The 21,544-nt window shown below is 40.3% G+C and overlaps 1 protein-coding gene across 1 annotated transcript in view; it reads left to right on the plus strand.

The window, feature by feature from the left end:
- Positions 1-7,498: 7,498 nt before the first annotated feature.
- PTPRN2 (protein tyrosine phosphatase receptor type N2) overlaps positions 7,499-21,544 on the plus strand; it is a 627,414-nt gene continuing 613,368 nt past the window's right edge. The window contains exon 1 of the mRNA XM_056484320.1: positions 7,499-7,790. Within this exon, the coding sequence (XP_056340295.1) occupies positions 7,652-7,790 (139 nt within the window). The 5' untranslated portion in view covers positions 7,499-7,651. The remainder of the gene's footprint in view (positions 7,791-21,544) is intronic.

A 21,544-nucleotide genomic window follows, 5' to 3' on the forward strand; every position in this document is an offset into this window, starting at 1 on the left:
TGCCTGCTGTTCATACCCAGCTCCTTCTGCAGTGGCGTTACTATGGCACTACTCACTGCAGTGCCAGAATTTCAGTGATTCATGTCTCTTTCCAGCTCCCTGGAGGTTTGCTTATCACCATCTTAAAAATGCACAGTGACACTAAGGTAAAAAATTTCCATGGATTTCTTTTTCCATGCCAGATTATAACACTTGTTGCCTCAAGGCCCCCATCTCCAGCTGTGGGTACTCAGCACTGGAACCAGGCTGCAGGTTCTGAGTCAGGTACAGCAAGTGGGGGACACATAACCACTTCAATCAACTACAGGCCAATTCTTTCAGAATGACAAAGTGCACTAATCTCATTCATCCTTTAATTGAGCACAAGAGAAGTGGGTATCCCAGGGGATTAGTTACTCGTTGTAAAATCCATTCACCAAGTATCAAGTCTTACAGATTAGCAAAGCTGGATGAAAATAGAATTTTTAAACTGTTTTTGAACTTCCTTCCATTAAAAGAACCTAATTAATTTTAAAAATTGTCTCCCTATTGACATTTCAAATCAATTTTGATCAATGGTAACAAAATCTAATTATTCATTGCACACCTAAGGGTTTCAAGATGGTTTTGAAGAACAAGAACCTCAAAAAACATTAGAATTGTCTAATCCTTTCACTTGGACATCCCATTGTGTTGTGCTCAGACAGCACAAGTTTTTAAGCTGTGCTGAGGCCTCTAAATGCCCATGAAAAGCAGCAGAAATTTAGGTGGTTTTGTTTTGAAATCTGTCTGTGACAAAGCAGACAAGCCACAGTTCAGCGTGTGTTGAGCTGAGGTGACAGTGGGCATTAGCAGGAAATACAGCCTTTCTCAGTCAAAAGGGACCAGCTCTAGAGCACCTCAGCCACCTCTGCTTGTTCTCACAGAGGCCATCCCTCTCCCAGGGAAGCCCAAATTCCCTTTTATAGCTTGACACAGACATAAAGATGTCAGAATGGCCTCAGAGTTGGATTAATCAGTTACTGTAGCCCTGCCTTGAGACACCAGGGTTCTGTTCTTCACAGGTTCTGGACATTCACACATTGTTACTTGCTTCACTCCACCTTTGCCTTCTCTTCCAAAAACTTCACACGAAATGCAGCTTCAGCAACCTGTTTCCTGTAGGTATCACCATAAGTGGTATTTGAACAAGTCAGCTAGAATTTTAGATGAGTCTTAAATGAATTTGGGTTCAATCCAGACCTGCAAATGCCTACATTAACAGAAGCTGCTCTCTCCAGCATCCCTAGCAAACCAGCAGGAGAGATTATGGAAATTTTCCTCACACATGCACACCAAAGTGGCTGGTCTGGTACCAAGGCTTCTTACAGTCTTGGAAGTCAGCCCTGAGCACTATATACAAAGATGTTTAGGTCTTCAGTTAATGTAAGTCACATCTGCTATTCTCACTGGTAATTTTCTCTAGCTGCATTTCATCTCTTAGGCCTTGAACATTCCACTTTAGGCTTCTTTCCAGAAACACATGAAAACTATTATCATTCAGTTACAGCACAGGGAATAAAAGGCTCACTCACATCTTAACAGTCATAACTAAAATAAACCTTTCTTTTTTTTTATTTTTTTTTTTTTTTCCTTTTTAAAATTTCATCAGTCATGCACTTGCACAGTTCTCTAGGATTTTTCCTTCTGGCTCTATATTGAACTCCTGCTCCTCAGTAATGCTGAAATATCTAGAGTAAAACTTTTAGTGTGCACCTGGGCAAAGACATTTTCTAATACAATTTTGGAAACAAGAAAAAAAGCTTTAAATACTTGAGAACAGCCAGACAACATCATTCTTAGATATAACAGAATTGCTATGATATTCATAAAGTTAATCATACCACTATCTCCCATCAAGCAGTCTGATATCTTCTAGACCTAGCAATATTTATTTTCATGCTAAACGGTATTCAGTATGAATTAATTAAAAAATTTCTAAGGCTTTGCTAGTTTTATAGACATTAAATAAAAAATACTGAAAATCAGTAATTTCTGTATCAAATGCTAAATCCTTTCAAGTACCTTTAGTTACACTATGAATTATTCAACAATTGAAAAAGACCACAATCACTGCTGATATGACCTTGGACTATACATTTTCACACCAGTTAAAGACTTTTCCCTTTAGGAACTTTCTATTCCTTTGTCCTAAAACTTTGTTCCCGAATGCAGAAAACAACCACTGAACTGAAATTTAATTGAGTATTTGTACTGCTATGGAGAGAGTGATATGACTTCAGGTCTCAGTAAATCAGGTTTCTATAGAATTTCTCATGCTTTGAACACTCTCATTGTCTCAGGCACTGGAAGACTTTTTAGACATATTGTTTATAACTACTGTAAAGTTCTTTTTTCTTAATTGCTTTCAAATATTAGCTATTTAAATTCTATATTTTAAAAGATGAGTACATGGAATGAGTTGTACATTTTCTCTTACTGAAAGGATCAAATACACAAAGCTATATAACCATATCTGTACTTTTTCAACATACATGTGTAAAAGAAGCTACTGGTTAAGTGCATAGTACAAAATTTCTATTAAACTTTCTTGATAGTTTTCAATACCAAGGGCTATTAGAGCCTCTGCAATACAGTTGCAATACCCTCTCACATAATTTGAATATAAATCTTTGACTTTAAACTTTCCATGAACAATAGTGAATTAATGTAAATAAAATATGCCAGGATATGAATGTGTGAACAGTTCTGCAGTCACTGTTTGAGTGTCTCTGCATGATCACTGTGAAGAGTGTCCAGTGCCAGAGCAGTTTATGACTGTTCACACCAACAGCCTGCAAAGTGGCAATTGGTGCTGCTTCTCTTGTAACCGTGGCACCCCAGCATGGGGCTCTAGAGATGGTTTTTGTGGCCTCATTTTTCAGTCATGTGAAAGAAGTCGTCATATCACAGACAAGGTGCAGGAGGCTCACTGCTCTCAAGCAGCTCTTTCTGCCCTCAGAAAGGTGTGGTGAAGGTTACACATGTGTCAGAGCCTTCAAAATCTCACTCAGTGTCTGTAGATACATCTACAGGCTTTGAATATTTTACCTACATCCTCTCAAGCCAGAACATGGAAATAACAAAACAGTATAAATCCTGTCTTTTCTGGGCACGGATACAGGACAAGCCTCTCTATCTTTCTCTCTTCTTTCACCCTTAACTGCCCAGTACATCTTAAAGCTCTGCCAAGATATCTAGGTTACTGAATCTGAGATAAGCTGCCTGATAGGTATTGTTCCCTGTGGAGTTTGGGCCCATTAGCAGGACAAATGATCTGCAATTAATGTGCTCAGAAGTCTTGATTTGGGGAGGGGGGAGTGGAGGGGACAGGGGGATGAGAGGAAGAAAGAAAATGAAGAAGGTAATTTTAATGCTTGTTTTTCCTCTAAGGGCTTGTTTGTCTGTGCAGGTAGAGTGTATTTAGCATAGCTGGAACTGACCTTTTGTTCAGGCTCTTCTTTATACTTGGATAAACTGACAAACAGATCCATGATCTTTAGATGAAACATGCAATTCTGTCCAGTAAAAATATACAATTACTACAATCACACACGTGTACCTATACTTATAAATAATTCCCATTTGTAATTAAAAAACAGACCTGCAAAGGCTTTCAAACATGACCTCAGTAACTAAGTACACAGTAAAACTCAGATACCTTTGTGTTGGAAGGTTGAATACTTAGCATCTAACTATCCTGTATTATTCAAGTTCTGTTCACAACATTTTATTTATATCACAATTATTTACAAATTGATAATTATTAAGAGTATTTTCCCTTTACGTATCTTTATGCCTAACTTATTCTCTGGCAATGTTCTCCTTCAACTGATACCTGTGTTTGTTTTTTACACCAAATAAATGTCTGGTTTGTGTAATTTGGGCACTTTTTGTTCTTACATCTCTAAAAAATTCTACCATCAACTCAATTCACAGCTGGTTAATACACCACTCCTAGTATTTCATTCTAAACAGTAACTAATCAACAAAATAAATCCTATTATGATCTTCTTGCCTCTCCCATGCTAAACTCCTACCTACAAGGTCTTTTCTAGCAGAGCCCTTTGCTTTCAATATAATCTTGAATGGCCCAGTGAAATTGAGAGAGGCTGACTTAAATATCCAGTGGTTAGTTCATGCCTTTGAATCAACCAGAGCAAAAATTTGAGCCTTTAAAATACCAGGCCACACAGGTGTCCTGGCTACTGGGCTAATTAGCCACCCTGGGATCATTTCTGGCCCTTTCTGGATCTTTTTTTCTAGCCCTTACTAGTGGTTTTTTATTAAAATGTGTATATTTCTCAGGAACAACCTTAGTCAGACACAGCATTTTCAAACAGAAAAGTGTTCCCTTGAAAAACTCCTGTTCAGCTGTGGTTGCCATGGATAAGGATGTAAATCTTTCACATGCATAAAATAATATAGATAATCCAGCTCTCCTTTTACTTTGCCTAGCATGTTTTTCACATTAAAATGGGCATCATAAAAAGACTTAGCTTCAGCAATTAAGGACATGCTAAGCCTCAGTGTGTTATTCACTGGGCTGAATTTCTCAGTTCTTTAATTTCCAATGTCATTCTTTCATGAAGCCTCACACTCACCTCCAGACACATTAGCAAGGGAGAGCTGATATTCTACCCTCTCAGCCATCATTCAATATCTTTAGAATCCCTTTCCAAAAAGATTTAAATATGCCCTTACAGAAATAATTTGCTGATACTGTTTTTTAAAAATTATGAAGTCTCACAGTTCTGTTTGAGTCCCACAACATCCCCAACTTTAGGAATGGAATAATTTCTCTAGTCTTTCTAGAAATTTTCACAAATTATTTACACACTTTAGAATTTCTTTTTCCACAATTCAGAAACTTATTGAAAGCATGATAAGAAAAACCACATTCAAAACAACTTCACAAGGTTGGTGGACTTAACATGGATGCTTAATTTATTATATGAACTTTGAAAACCTTGGCACTGATAATTGTCTTGATAAAATGACTGTGAATCGGCAAGGATGCTGCATGTGACGTGTTACTTACACTGTAATACTGTCTTTCATCTAATTTGCACACAGACTCAAGCCTTGCAGTTTTTACACTTCATTAACAAAATTCATTATACCTAATACCCATTACTTCAATCTCTCTGCTCCTGGGGCTTTAAGACAGATCTGTGTATCTTTGTTAGGTGAAGCCTACTACAAACCTGTAAAATACAGCCAGGCAGGGAATGCCTTGCACTTCCCAGTCTTGAGAATTGCTACTTGAGTAATCTCCAAATGCCTAATTCACCTACTGATTGACTCTTTACTCTTTCCTTGACACTTGACTCCTGTCTTTACTGAACTTGTATGTTCAAGGATTTCTTCCTGTCCTCGATGAATGCCCTTTCTTGTCCTGATTTTTCACATTGCTTCAAATGCTTTTGAACAAATGTCGTTATTTTGCTAATCCTCTGCACGGAGTGGCTATGAGAATTTTAATTTCCTTTCAAAATCTGCATAGTATTTGATCATAAATTCACAGGAACTATGCAAATCATTCCTTGCAGAGCTGCACTGATTCCCAGTAATATCACTGCTATTTTGTATTTTGACGTACAACTTGTTCTCTCGCTGTGCCTGCCATTTGCTGCTTCCTTACCTTCAGTTGTTTTGCAGTTCTCTGCTAATTCTGATGACCTTTTTCCTTGTTCCCACTACTAGCTTTTAAAGCCAGATGGTTTGCATAACCCATGAGAATATACTAATTTATGTTTCAGCACTTTCATTTCTCATCTTGTCCTTTCAACAGAATGCTTTTCCCTCCTTTTTTGTTCTTCCCCCTTCAATGCTCACATTTCTCTCAGTGTCGTCAAAATTGATTTTTCTGAGGTAAAGGGACCTTTTGGCTTAGTGAAACCACTCTCCTGCAAGTCATAAACAGTCATGTAACAGACCTCAAGAGCAGAAATGTTCACAGAGACCGTCCAGCATCAATACAGTTTTTTGAAATTTCTGAATCAAGTATTGCCCATTTTTGCACCTGAGCCACCAGCCTTAACCACAAAGGAAAGGAAATGACTTTGCACCAGTTCTAGAAGCAGTGATTTCTTTTTTCCCAGCACAAAGGTTCATGCTTTTCCCACAAAGCAAAACTGAGAGGAGAAGAGTTGTCTGCAGCTGTCTGTAAGTGCCCCTTGCTCTCCCTATGAGCTCCCACCCAGCCACCCTGCCCCAAGTCTTGGAAGTGAGCAAGGTGGAAGGTCTCTGCTCTTCCAGGGTTAGTCTTTTCTGTGGATCTTTGTTGTTTCCTTTTCTGCTCTATGGCAAAGCTACTTCATGTACAACATTTTTTACTCTTTTTAAATACCTTGAGTATGTCTCAGTCTGGTTAATGCCAGAGATTAAGCATGTCAGGTATACTTAGAGCTGCTTACCTGAAGTATGAAGAAAGTGATGGTAACCTGAAACTTCAGGGAGGAATAAAGTAGATGTTTAGGTGATAGATGGAGCTGGGACCAACATCACTTGGTGTGGTATGGAGCTGTCCTGGCCAAAAACACATCCCCCTGTATGGAGACATGGCACCTGTGCTGTTTCACCTTGGTGGCTATGTTAAAGGCTGAGTATTGCCACAGTGAATTTGTGAGAAAAGAAGAGCCTGTGAACCAGGAGGGACTCCATGAGCCTGAGACTCCCGATCCCTCCTGGCAGGCTGGACTGATGCTCCCACTTGCACGGAGTGATTTGGGGACAGGATGGGGAGGATGAACATGTCACACATGGATGTCTCCCAGGCAAACTCACAGAGATGTTCACCTCAAGGCTCATTAAATCCTTTGGAAGAGCCAGTAATTTTCTGTGGAGAAAGCACTGGTACACAAACAGCTTCTGAGGAGGCCACAAGGAGGATCCACTCAGCTGGCACATGTTTCAGGACAAAACTTTGATAGGGTGAACTGGTTTCACAGAATGCCAGAATTTTTAGGGTTGGAAGGGACATCTGGAGATCACCTTATCCAACCTCCCTGCCACAGCAGGGTCACCTGGAGCAGGTGAGACAGGAACATGTCCTGGAGGGTTTGGAATGTCTCCAGAGAGGAAGAGTCCATGACCTCCGTGGGCAGCCTGTTCCAGTGCTCTGACACCCTCAATGTAAAGAAGTTCTCCCTCTTGTTGAGGTGAAACTTCTTGTGTTTCAGTTTATGGCCATGAGCCCTGTACGGCTCCATTGTTTCCCCGTACAGGTGTGTGAAACAAGCACATTAACCCCCTTCCCGTGCCCAGCCATCTCCACGGGGGCTGCCGGCGGAGGCGGGCAGGATCCCGGGCCGATGCCGGGCCCATCCCGGGCCGGTGAGGCTCGGGGCCCGGGGGAGCCCCGGCGCTGCCCTCGCCCGGGGCAGCCGCTCCCCCGCGGCCCCGGCGGGGCGGGCAGGGCGGAGCGGGGCGGGCAGCGCTCCCCCCTCACGGCTGCCGGGCGGGCCGGGGCGGGGCCGGGGGCGGGCGGCGCTGGTCGCTGTCCTGGGTGTTGAATCTGCTGCGGCTGCCGGAGCCGGGGAGCGGCCGCGGGAGGCACAGGGCGGGCGTGCGGCATGGAGTGAGGGCTGGCGGCGGCGGGCAGAAGCGCGGGGCATGCGATGGGCCAGGCATGATGGACGCGCTCGGCTCCGTCCTCCCGCTGCTGCTGCTGCTGCTGCCGCCGCCGCCGCTGCCGCTGCCGCAGGTGCTCGCCGCCGCCCCGCGCATCCAGCCGCCCTCCGCGGGGGCCGCCGCCGAGGCGCGGATCGGTGAGTGGGGCGAGGGTCGGGGGGCGCGGGGCTGGCGGGGAGCGCTGCTGCCCGGGAGCTTGCCCGCAGCAGCCCGGCCGGGCCCCGCGGCCGCGCCCGCACGGCGGGCGCTGATCGGGCCGTCCGCCCGTCCCTCACCGCCGGCTCCGGAGGAGCGGCGCAGTCCGCCGGTCCCTCACCGCCGGCTCCCGATACGGAGCTCCGTCCTCTGCTCCCTCACCGCCGGCTCCAGATAAGCGGCCCCGTCCCCCGGTGCCTCAGCACCGCCTCCCGCTGTCTGTCCCCGTCCCCCGGTGTTTCCCGACCCGCTCGCGGCCCCTCGCACCTCCTGCCCCCCGCTCGCCTCAGCCCTTCCCCAGCGGCGCGTCCCGGCTCGGGGGACGCCTCAGCGGGGCCGCTCTCGCCCGCTGTCCCCACATGCTGAAAACTTCCTCCAGGCCCCTAAAATCGAGGTGCGCCAGTGGCGAGTCCCCGAGAATGCTTCCAGCCTCCACATATTTCACCTTTCTCCCGGTTTGTTAGATTCAGCCCACTGAACTGCCCTTATATTTGAAGGAGACAGGGAATCTCCCGGCCACAATCCCCCAGATGCAGCCTGTGGTGGTGTCCCCCTCCAACTCACGCTGCTGGGGGTGGAAGTCAGCCCTGGCTCCGGGTTAAGGCTCTTGCAGAGCTGCCAGAAAACCTCCAGCTGCCCAGTGCGGACCATTAAAGAGCCGCTTTCTTTTGAGACATTCTCGGCCTTCATTTAGAAGGCACCATCTGCACTGAACATCCCCACCTGCCAAGTGACCCGCACGGCCATGAAGGGAGCCTGGAAACGAACTCTATGTTTCAAATCGATGCAATTCTCCGGTGGCACTCTCCCTGGCAGTCCCTTCCTTGCACTGAGACACTCAGCACTGAATGCTCACCTGAATTGTCTATTAATATTAAGATCTATTCATAGAGTCAGTATCATTTTCACTTACAGCATCTTCCCAAAGCTCACTTTAAGTCAAGAAGGTCATGACTAGGAGAATTTTGTATTTTCCCCCATTTTAATATCTTCCTAGGGTGGTTATGGAGGTCAGAGTGAAAGCTGAACAAACTATCCCTAAGAAATATTTTTCTAAGACAAAAAATTTAAATTCTTTAAGAAACAAAGGAAGCCTTCCAGAGAGATATTGCTGCAGTTTTCCTCATGTACATTCTGTTTATTAAGAAGGAATTAAAATCAGCTGACCGTGTTTTTAATGAGACTTCAGTCAAATGGCAATAAAAATGAGCTATTATGCTTGCTATGGTGAAGGTAGTGATGCAAGGTTTTAAGGAGAAATGGTTTGGACTGGATTTATCCATCCCTCCTCTCTCCTGGTTGCTATAGATATGGACTGCATCTCCTAATCTGCTGAAGAGAAAGCTTGCATAAAAATATTGCAAGTAATAGCTGTAATTTTTTTACCTTTAATAATGCAATAGCCTACACTGTGCTTTCAAAGTAGTCAGATTTTGATTCTCTCTCCCTAAACACAAACTGCAAATCAGTTTGGGTCACAGAGTATTTTATTTTTCAGTTTGTTGTAGCTGAAACACAAAAACAATGTGTGTGTTTGTTACTTCCCTCCAGGTTTCCTGTGCTCCTGCCTCGGCAAGGATCCCTGCCTGCCAGTTAAGGCAGTCCTTGTGTGGAAGGGGCTGGGGAAGAGCAGCCTTGATTTTACACAGTGAACCCACAGGTCTGGAGGTATAATCTGGAGGCATTTCAATGACAGCAAAACAAGCTGAGCCTCCCTACTTCTTGCTGGGATAGGGACCTCACTGATACCTCACTGATCTCTGTGAAAGATGGGAAGGCATTGATTGTGTTTGACAAGATGCAGAAAAATGTTTGCAATGCTCCAAGTGAAACAGTGCTCCAAGTGAAACAGTTTTAGCTGTCTCTTCCTCTGGAGTTCCTTTCTTTCACTGACCAATGTTTCAGATCTTATTAATCTTGAGTTCAAACTATTTATTATTGTAGATTCTGTTCAATATTGGGATACAATTTTTAGACACAATCAGGAGACATACCTATCATTGTATCCGAGTTTTGTATCATTTGTACCCGAGGTATCCGAGTTTTGGGATTATTTGTGATTATATGTGAAAGATACTGATTTGGTTTTTTCTTTTGCACAGTCCCATCTTCTTAAATTGAAAATTTAAGACAGATAGATGCTTTATGAGACATCTAGAATGTGTGCTGAAAACTGTGCCTTAATAGCAAAGTAATTATAGAAACATATTTTTATTGGGTTTTTTTCCCCCCCATTATTTCAGGAACTCTGCCTAAAAGTTGTTTCAGAAGCAGAAGTTCATGACCTTTATCATTTCAAAGGATGTATTAATCCAATTTCATTCCTTCCATCTTTTTTTGTGGTCAACTTTTGTCTGCACTTTCCAGTATAGTGAGCATCTTTAAATGTTGACCTTTGTTTTGCAACATAATTACAAATTTGTTTAAGAAACTAGAATATTAAAACTTGGAGTTAACTGAGATACAAGATTCCAACTTCTGTTTCTTCTGCATGGATAATTCATAGATTGTTCCTGTGGGGAGGTGCCTTGTTAAGGTGCAATAACCAACAGAAGCACATATTCTTCCATTTCTTGACAATTACCTTTAATCATTCTGTGATGATTTATAGTAACATTTTAAATGGGAAAAAATAAGGAAAAGGACAGTCTTTTACCTCTCTTTCCTGCTTAGGTCCAGCCTGAGAGATTCTTATCTTTTCCACAGAAAAAAATTAACTGAGTACATAGTAATATTCACTAGTCTTTAATGAAACACTGGGGTTAGAAGTTTAACATTCTAAATAAATCTTTATTCATTTATAAGACACAGTTCATTTAGGATTATGGAACTTCTTTTTAAGTGTTTTACAAAGTAATCATCTGTGGAAAATTACATCCTGATCTTGTTTGCTCAATTCCAAAGGTTTGGGTTATTCCATTCTTGTGTTGATGGTCATAACACTAAGAAACGTCAATAAGAACTGCAGGTCCAACTACTGAAAGATTTTTGTGGTACAGCTTTTTAGGTAGACTAATTGATCCAGAAAGTTGCAGCAGTACTTTATTTTCATTTTAGGTAGGCTGGGTGAGATAGACAACTTAATAACATAGTAAGCTGTGAACATTCTTAATCATGTTTTTTAGTGATTAAGTACTAAAGCACTGGTACTTCATAGTAGAAGTTGTCCTCAAACATTTCAGAAAAGAGTAAACGTGTTTGCTGCAGTACCTTCACATTGACCTCTATTGTGTAAAGTGATGCTTATAACCTTCAGTGAATATAATTTTGCAATATAATTTGATCTTTTGTGGTGTGTGCAATCCCATTTTTCAGTATGCATTTTCCTCTTAAATGAGTACATTGATATGCTGTGGAAATTTCCGGAAACGTTTGTTCTGCACTCAACGTAAATTTGTTCCATACACTGTGTAAAAGTTCCTTCAGAGTTGTATTGAAGTAATTACAGGCAGAATTTTTGTCTGTGAAATGTGTTAATTTAGTTTTTAACTTGCAAACAAAAAGTCATATTTCAACTTATAAATATGAAATATACTCATAGACCTTTAGTGAGTACCTGACACACATAGTGAGCAAAGACAGTGTCTTACATTTCTCTAGGATTTAAATGTTATTGAGGATAGAAACTTCACTCAAAGACTTGAAAAATATCCCATGTTAAGTTTAGTACTTTCACAAAGTACTGTTGCATATTTAACTACTGAAAAAACATTTTAGAGAGTGGGTTAGGAATTCCAAGTGGCTAAAGTTGATCAGAATTAAGAAGCTGCAAGAACAGGACTTCAGTTACTATTGGTGAAAAGCATTTCTCCAGTGTTGAGTTTTAAATTGCAAGAGAGTGCAATAAACATTAGGACAGTGAAAAAACTATTTATTTCGATTCTTTGCATTTCATTCAATGTTTCAAACACAATCCAAAGGAGGCAGTGATGGAGAGCTTTTGTCTATGGATGTTTCATGGGGAATATCAAAGAAATGTATCTTGGTTTAGTCCTTGTTGGATGGATGTTACCGTAACAAAACTACCACAACTGTTGTTCTCAGCCACCATTGTTAAATGATTTGAAGATCCATGAGGACAGAAGTTTTGCTTCTTGCAGCATGTTGTAATTCGGTAAATGAGGTAAAAGAAATGAAATCAGCATACCCTGCAATCTCCTTCCGGCTAGTCCTCTTTCATGGTCCTGTGACCTTCCCCTGTGACCTGGTACCCACCGAGGGCTCGGGAATTCTGATCCTAGTCCCTCTGCGTCCTCATCCCATTGGCCGCCAGCCAAGGCCGCTCCCATTCCCTTCTCCTGAATACCTGGTTCGGAGAGAGTCTCTCCCTCTTTCGGCCACACCATCGCCATGGAATAAACTGAGATTGAAAGAGCCTCCTTTGTATCCTTTTTCCATCCATGCTATGATACTTGTCTGATCTTAAGTAATTAGGAAAAAGACACAAAGTATCGTAGCAGTAGCAATTGAGCTGAAGCTCACTGAAGTCAATATCAACCTTCCCATTGACTTCAGTAGCATTTGGATCAAAGTTCTGCTTTGAGGCTTGTAGCAGACTGACTGAGAAAGTAGGAGAATTAGAGTGTTGCCATCTGTTCAGTGCAAAAAAATTGCCTGACTTTCCAGTTGCATTAATTTGGAACTTCTCATAGGTGCTCTGGTTTTTAATAATATATTTATTTGATGTAATTATTGATTATGGAGTGTAATCTATGATATAATATTAGAAAATAAAAATAACAGTGAGATAATTTAATTAAGACAAGGCTGTGTGCTCAGAATGTGGAGGATTCAATGTTGGAAACTGGATTCTTCATCAAAAATATTTTTGCATATCCTAGAAATATTTCTTAAGTTATCAGTTATGTTAAAAAGCAGCTTTAAGGTAGATAAGGCATTTCTACCTGTCAGTTCCACTGAATCACAGGTAAGAACATACATTAATATTATTGGCATCATTACTGTTCTACAGTGGATTTTTTACTATAACTTGCTCGTGTTCAAAGTTGCAAGTGGACAGGAAGTGAATTATTTCTCAGTCAAAGGAAGCAGTTGCAGGGTGCTCTTAGGGTTATTCATAGCATGGGATTTCTCTGGAGGTCTTTTTGTGTTCTTGTTTGTCTTACTGGCTAAGAGAAAACAGAGAAGTTTCTGGCAAGAGAAGTTTGTCTCTGCTTCCTACCTGAGTGTGCCCCAGCACTTGTAAACTTCACCACAGCACACCATCATGTGCCATGACGTCAGGCAGGCTCTGAGGGGGAGTTGCTCTCCTCCTGGTGGTTAGATCCCGGAACATTTGGGCAGTTCCTATAAAACAGCCCAGGGCAGGTCGTGTTGACACACTGCTGATAGACAGGCAGTGGCCTGTGTACTTTGTGACTGTGAGCAGTGTGGGTTTTAGGCAGCACTGTGGTGAGACTGCCATGGAGAGGAAAGTGCAGCTGCAGTCCCTGGGGATGCTGAGCTCATTGAGAAGCAGGAGCTGAGGTCCCCTGTGCCAGTCAGATTTCCACTGCCTGGAAAGAGAGCATTAGAACATGAGCTCAGATGTAGGTGGTTATCAGTTATATGTATCCAAATCCACAAGAAGATTTGTGCAAGTCAAAAGGCAGTGTATATTCCACTGCCTGAGAATGATACATATTTTGGTCTCATCCCACTGAGATTGTAGCCTAAAATTTAGCTAAAGTCTCTGCAGTTATTCATATGAAATCAGTGTATTTACTGTCTTGCTAAAATCTGTGTTGGTGTTTACAGGTAGATTTGGGAAGAAATTCAGTAACTGGAGAAAATATGGATTTGGTTTTGGTCATAATTTTGGTAGAGGATGGAAAGTCTCCAAGAGGCAAAGTTCACTGCTAATTTCCATCATAGGATTGCTGAGCTGGATGTGTATTTGGTTTGGCTTAGCATGGTCATTATTAATTCATCTAGGAAGGCAGAGAGTAATATTATTGTTGGTCAAACAGTTTTATATTTGCAAATGAGGAGTAAGCAGGTGAAGATGCAGATGAAGAAGGGAAGCAAGAAGAAGAGAAGCCAAGGAATAAAGGCATGTTGGAATGTGGATGTTTAAAGGATAGAATGAAAAATGAAATTGTCAGAATAGGAGATCAGAAATGGAGATTAGTGAGTTATATATGATCTGTAAATATGTAAATTTAAGATTAAATGGAGTTACCTTTTCTCTTGGAAGAAACAGTCAATTGCAGCAGCAAACCTGAGATGTTCAATGTATCAGTTTGAGGCATGGGAAAATGAAGGAAAGTGACTAGAAGGATAAGGGATTTGGAAAATAAAACTATTAACTCATTCTTACAGGCCAAAGCTGTGGCAAAAAATGGAGTAAAAAAAACGCATATACACTATGAGAACCTGCTCTGGGAATAGAAAGGAATTCTTTCTCTTAATGTAAGGGTTGGGAATAATCTAACTAAATGTAATTAATTGAGCTAATCACGCTAGACTCCTTTTAACCTATTTCTAGTTTATAAATTTCAATTAATTTTACCCAACTGTACATATATAACACAGGTCAGATAAATGTCTCCCTGAGTGTAGCTATTGCTTTCTACTTAGTATTATCTTAATACACTTCCCAGGTTAGGGCAAGTATCTGTAAATATCTACATGGTAGGTACTGCACTTCAGCTCTTCAAAAATCAGATGCTCAGCTTAAACCTGGGGAGAGCTAAACACATTTGGAGAGTGATTCACCTGTCCTTCCCCACTAGGTGAGACTAATGAAGTAGCTTATACTCAGATTAGGTTGCTTGAGGAACACCAGCTATATTTCTTCAAAACCTTTCTGAGATCTATAAGTCTGGCCAGTGACCTGTTCAGGGAAGTTCTTGTATGGTCAAGCAGGTTTGTCACATAAGGGACTGAAGTGAGTTGGCTGTTGGATATTTAAAATATTTGAAAGAAATTTCTCTGAGAAAATCAGCCTCTAGTAATTGCAAACAAGTGAAGGTGACCTCCAAATGAAACAGAGGAAAAATAGGTGTAACAGAATGAGCAAGCAAAGAGTAAAAAGCAGGTAAATGTGCAGGAGGTCTGCTGACAAAACAGAGAAAAAGGCAGGGGAGTCTGGTATTGAAGAGCTGAAGGAAGAGGACCATGGAGACATGAGTTTTGGACAGTCAAGTGAAAGCATGAAGAGAAGGGTTGTCAATGTGTGCATACATTAGCAAGCTTTCTTCTGGGAGTTTTAGGCCCTTTATTTGTGGTAGAAGGGCTCTATATCTATCTCAACCATTCCACAGTGTCAATGCATTACTGCATTCCCAGTAGGAGTTTGCCATTCAGAACAGCTGTACACATCCAACAATTAGGGAGTTTTATTCCTGAAAAGATTAGAGAAACTTATCTTTAAAGATTTTATTCCTTTTGAGAAGGAATTTAGGAATTTCTTGATAAGTAGCTTAGTAAATTACTGTGTCTTACTGTGTTGTTGTTTTTTTTCCTATAGTTTGTTTCACCAAATGGTACTTAAATAACAAAAATAGTTTGTTGATACACAGTCTCTCTGGACAGAGAGTTAGTACTTACAAAGTCTACCAATTTTGCTTCCAAGTAACACATTGATTAAACAAGCTGTTTTTACAAGTAAAATGAGTAACTAGAAGTTTTATGGGAAGTACAGCTGGTTGTAGTGGGTGTAAGGTCTCTTCTTTCAGTCACAGCTTAGCAGCATTCAACGATGGTTACATAAGTAAAGTCACAGCCAGCAAGCACAAGGTAATGTGCAGAGATAGATGTGCCTCTCCAAATGTCCCATACTTCCAGATGTCCTCATAGAAAACAAAGAGCAGGCACCAAACACACACTACATATTGCAGTGAACTTACCCAGTTCAGCAAAGCTCAGGAAATGCTCTGTCAATTTTGAACCTCAACATATTCTACAAAGTACCTTATGAAAATCAGTCGTGGATGCTGAATGACGTGTTTTGAATTTCTGACACACAGAAATCATCTGCTCATGTTGTTCTGCAGGAGATTATTACCTGTCTGTCTGTTGCTGTCCTGAAAGGGGTAAAGATATTATAACCTCTTCTTACTATTCTGTTCTGCACCAAGAGCAGAAGTTGTCTTTTCTCTACAACTGTTTTAGTTGATTGATACAATTCAGTTAAACTCAGAGCAGTTGTTTCAGGCACCAACTTTACTTCACCTGGAAGGTCCTTCCTCATCTTCAGGCCTGAGGAAGAGTTTGTGTGTTAAGCAATTGTCTGTGTTTATTTCAGCTAATACCACCCTGCAGTTTTGCAGTACAGAATGAGAGAAACAACATTTTATGCTATTCCTGACAGTGACTGTTGATGTTGCTTTTGTAAAGGCTATTGGCTTGGAAGGAATAAAAAAAAAAAAGACCTAAACCATAGCCTTGCTCACAAGCAGTGAAACCAGTGTTGGTATTAGTGTTGGTGTCCATGACAGGGGCAACAGGGAGGTGGGTTTTGGGCATAGGATTAGTTTATGCCACTATTTCTCTAAAGGTCTCAAAGGCATGAAATCTTGACTTGTGTCTGTGTAAAAGATAGTCTCCTATTAACCTGGCCTCTCTTACAGAGTAGATTTGTTAGTCAGATATTACATTGTATTTGCACTTTAGTGCTGAATTTAAAAAGCAGCATCAAAGATTATAATATTGATTAATGTGGATAAATCACCACCAAATAATGTGAATGTATATTCTATTCTTTTGAAGAATGTATACATTATTTTTATTTCCCTTGGAAAAAAATGGTAATTAATTTGTAGTGTGGAATACTTTATATATAATATACTTATGTTTCAGCTTTATTTGATATCTGATGATGTTAAATATCAACTACTTTCAGTGAGCAATTACTCATGAAATCTTCCTGAAATCTGTTCTAGATTTCAGCACAACACAGTAGTCTCAGTATGTAGTCAGTCATTGCCTTAGTCAAACTAGCAAAATCTTCCACCAAGCCTCTTCTGAGACCTGGCCACACCTCCCAGCCCAGCTTCTCAGCTACACATTGGCTCTTATCTTCTTGGCATCAATCTGTGGCTTATGCAACTCTATTTCTTGGAGATGGCTGCACTCACTGGTGACTATCCCAATTCTTACTGTAACGTCCTAAAGGAAGAAAAAAGGGAGGGGAAAGGGAAATTTGAGAATTAGTCATCTGTCATGACTGTTTGGAGATAGCGGAATATTAATGAAAACAAGATTCCAAGATAAATACCATCAAGCATTTAGGTAGGTCACCTTGAAGGTAGCAACATAGTTGACAGACATAACTCCACCCCAAATATTTTTCAGGGCAGAGTATCATTAAATTTTGATTTTTGCTAGGTCTATATTTAAGAAGTATCTGTTTGTTTTGTTTTGCTCCTTTTCTTTTTTATTTTCCTCTTGAAAACCAGGGCCAGGCTCTGCAAACTTGTCTTACCTCAAGTTTAAAGTTGTGAAAATATTTGTGTTAGTACTACCTACCTGGAAATTTATTTTAGTTAAGTAGGTCAGCTCATAATTACAGTTTACCAACATATGTTAGATGCAGGGTACAAATTCCAGGGACAAAAAGCAGCTATAAAAATTGTATGTTCAAAATAAATGTGACTGGAATGAAAGCTGAAATTTTGAAGGAAAACCCAAAGTTAACTGATGCTATCTGGTGAATTTCCATCCTAAGAGCTGCAGAAAAATAAAACAATTACGTTCTTTGGAAGCAATCACTCACAATTTCAGACAATATAAAATTTGTAATGCTATAATCAAGTGGCATTTGAAAAGCAGAATGGGAAGGTTGTTTAAGTACTATGTGTGCTGGGTTTTATGCTGCCCAACAAGGATCTAGGGATGAGGGCGGGTTATCTTCTGTCCATTTGCTTTTGTTCCTCTGAGTAACACCTGCTCTAACGAGTTTGTAATCGGAAAGTAAATAACTGAGTAGGGAGGAGGAAATGGACACAACACACAGGCTTGAGAATAAACAGCTGTCAAATGGCTGCTGTTTCAGAAAGTGGGACACACAGCTTTGATGGAAGATCTGATTCAGCTTGAATGAAGGAACTGATCACACCCAGTTGCCAAACTTTCCTAATTGAAGAATTACTTGAGAGAATTCTAGAACAATATGTTATTCTCTTCAGATTATTTTCACAGAAAATAATTTCAGAACTATTTTCAGAACTATTTTCGCAGTTTAGCAGGTAGGGAAGAGCTCTGAAAGGATCAGCTACCCACTGATGGCTACACAGGTTGTAAAAGGAGTGTAGTTGTGCTGCTTTCTCTTAACTTGCAGTTTGGGGAGGCTCATCCCAAAGAGATGGGGATAAATGGGGAGTTAAATAGTAGTGAATTAAAAGGGGATGAGCTTCACCTAAGTCTGCATGCAACTGCCAGAATCTGAACTTGTGTTACATATGTTTGGCCACCTAACACTCTTGTCATTCATTGTCTTTCTTTTTGTCCATCTGGAATTAGAATAATATCCAGTTGCTTTCAGATGAAAGTTCATTCCTGCACAAGGAGATTGCTAATGAGAGAAGTGTATAAAATACAAGTTTTAATGAGTAGCTTCAACAGTTTTCCTGAATTTGTTCCTGTTTTTGTTGTAAATTAGAGGGTTTGCAGGTTCAGTTCCTTTTGATGACACTGTATTAGTCCAGGGTTCCTGGATTTAAGGGGATTTAAGACACCAAATATTAAACAGGGTTTGCCTGATTTTGTAGAATACATTTAGCTCTATTTAAGACAAAGCATTGCCAAGTAAATATTTGAAAATTTTCTTTCTAGTCAGTTTTCTATTGTCTCTGTTTCAGTCTGGAAGATAGACTTGGCTCATGTTTTCCTTATACTTGACAAAGATACTCTGCTTAATTCTTCTCAGTGTGGGGAATTCTTCTTGCCAGATGATGGGCTTTGGTGGTTTGATGGAGTTCCATTTTACAACCCTGATCCTGTAGAATGGGGTGTGAGTGTTACCTTGTTTGGGAATGTCACTCTGGGAAGCAGATGGCAGTGTTCTGCAGGCCACACCAAAGTCACTCCCCAAGCCTGGACAATGTTCATGGTCATATGAAAAGCAAGTATTCCACTCAATACAGAGTGCAGTAAAACAACTATAATACAAGAGAATAGGTGCAGAGAAAGATCACATAACGTTTCATAGCCTGTGATTTTTACCAGAGTGTTAAAGTAATTATCAGAATGCTTAATTACATTTCCCAGAGACAGATTATTTTTGATCAAGTCTCATCCCCTGAAATGCATGCTGACTTTACATGAAGAACCTGCCTTTCTGCTGTGGTTTCTCTTGGGAGAAGGCTCATTCACACCTGGGATTTCTACCCACCTGCCAGCCCTTCAGCTCCTCTCAGCTGTGGTAACAGAACTCTGTTTGACCAGTTTCATCATAGCTGTGGAACTTTTGGAAAGCCTTTCCCAGTTGTACAGATGCCAACTAAACACCAGTTTGAGAAAAACAAAACAAAACAAAACCATAAAAAGCATCCCCTGAACCATTTACACACTTCCAATGCAACTCTTCCTGAACACACATTATTAAGCTGGGAGTCATAGTACTCTAATATCTATTATGTTGGTCAGTATGCAACAGCTCATTTTCTAGTCTTTGTAAATAAAAGTTGAACTGGCAGCTCTGTTGGAAAGAGATTAATTTCAGTAGTTTCTTGCCACTTCTTCATTCCACAGTATTTTACATTACATTTATTCATAATTTATTTTTATTCACATTTCATTTGTGAAAAATGTGTGTCAGGTATTATGATGATATTTTTTTCACTTCATAAATCAAAGGGGAGCTATTTCTGTAATGGTTTATAACCTGAAAGCTGTGATTAAGTCTGTCTGTTTAATATTGGTACTGATTACCATTGCAAAGAGTTGAGCATGTGCCCAACTATAAGTAAATGCTGTTGTCACTTAGTATGTGAGTGTTCACCCTTTATCCTTTCAGCATGGAAAGATACAGGTCACAGTAGTTTTGATTATTCTTTGAATTTTTGTAGAATCTGGACCTTTACCTCACTCATTTAGTTGGCAATTGAGCACTTTGATGACATCAAAATTTTACACACTAAAAAAACTTGAAATTCGAAATTTATAGTGCTGTTACTTGCATACATGTTCAAGGTTACTCAAATAATTCATGCATTCCAAGTAAGACAGTTACAGATACAGGGTTTCTAAAATTAGGCTAGATAGAAGTTCCTAAAATTGCCTTGAATCTGCTGTTTGGAGTGCCTTGTGCAATAAAAATACTTTGTGTATTTCACTTACTTTTGAAAATTTGATATGGCACAAATCTAGATGAGCTAGAAGATTTGGTTTTCATTCTTCTCCAATGAGTAGGTGTCTGCTGACATCTGGGAAGGACAGTAAAACCTACATTTGGGAAGATGCAAATGAACTGAATATTTCTCTGAAACCAGATTGGTGCTGAAAAATCCACTAACTGATGCCTTACAACTGCATGAAAACAGAAAGAGGTTATTCCTCCTTTTCCAAAGATGATCCACAGTATGCATATTGCCAATGCTTCCCCAGAAAAATGACTTGAGCTCTGGACCTTACCTACCAGACTAGTGAGATAATTGCATAGTTACAGAAAAAATAAATATAAATTTCTGTCAGAATCCCCAGGTGCCTCATGAATGAATTTTGTATTCACTCTGCAGTTTCTCAGTTCATATATTATCTGTGTGTAGTTTTTCTCCATATGTGACAAATTGGAAATAGCTTTTTATTCTTGGTTTCATCTCAGGAGGTAAAAACTTATTTCTGCAAATATATCCTTTTGCAAATGTAAGCTTTTTTAAATTTTTTTTTTAATGAAGATGATAAGTTGCTCTAGGATAAAAAATTATTAGAGAATTTTCCTTAGCGGCCATTGAGAATTCTCTCCTCACAAGAGAGACTACTGGGTGGCTAAGGGGAAAGAAAGTAGGACAGACCACAGCAAGTGAGAAGTCATTATGGAAATAGATAAAAACTTTAGTTCACCTTTTCTGTTCCATCCTTACCCATGCTGAATATGAACTGGATTCTTCTGAAGAGCTTGACTGTGCTTTTTAACTTGACCTAGAACTCTCTTAAGACAGTGTTAAAATTTAAAGGGCTTGTTAGGAAGATATTACTGTAGCAACAGAAAAGTAATATTTTTCAGATTTGACAAAATCTGGCCTTCTTGACTGTATCTTCCAGATTTCACAGTATGAGTTTTTTTCAAAGTCACATATGGTATTTGTTGGATGAATTACCAAAAAATAGTCAAGTGGTGCAAAGACAAAAAGGATGATTTCAGATAGTGATTTTAAAAAAGTAATAATCTTACCTACAGTAATATGTTGCCATTCCATTATATGAGGCTTTAAAATATTAATAAAGTGATGATTCCTGCTTTTTCATGGATCTGCTGAGGGACACTGTTGGTGGATCAGCTCTCCAGGCTGGAATGAGGCCTGGCAGCCCTGAGGATATTCCACAGTGATGGATGGCTGGCAGCTGGGAAGGTCACACCAATGTAAATGTTATGATCTATTGCCCCAATCTTTCCTTCTTTCCCTCAGCAAATGCTACTGGTTTCTATCAGAGAATGTTTTCAGTTTAATCTGATTAGATTCTTTGTATGGTTGGCCCCTTTTGACAAGAGCAAACTGAGTAAGCACAAATAGCAGCCTTGAATAATGCTTGG

Source organism: Oenanthe melanoleuca, chromosome 2 (genome assembly GCF_029582105.1).
Source record: "Oenanthe melanoleuca isolate GR-GAL-2019-014 chromosome 2, OMel1.0, whole genome shotgun sequence".
Lineage (NCBI taxonomy): Eukaryota > Metazoa > Chordata > Aves > Passeriformes > Muscicapidae > Oenanthe > Oenanthe melanoleuca.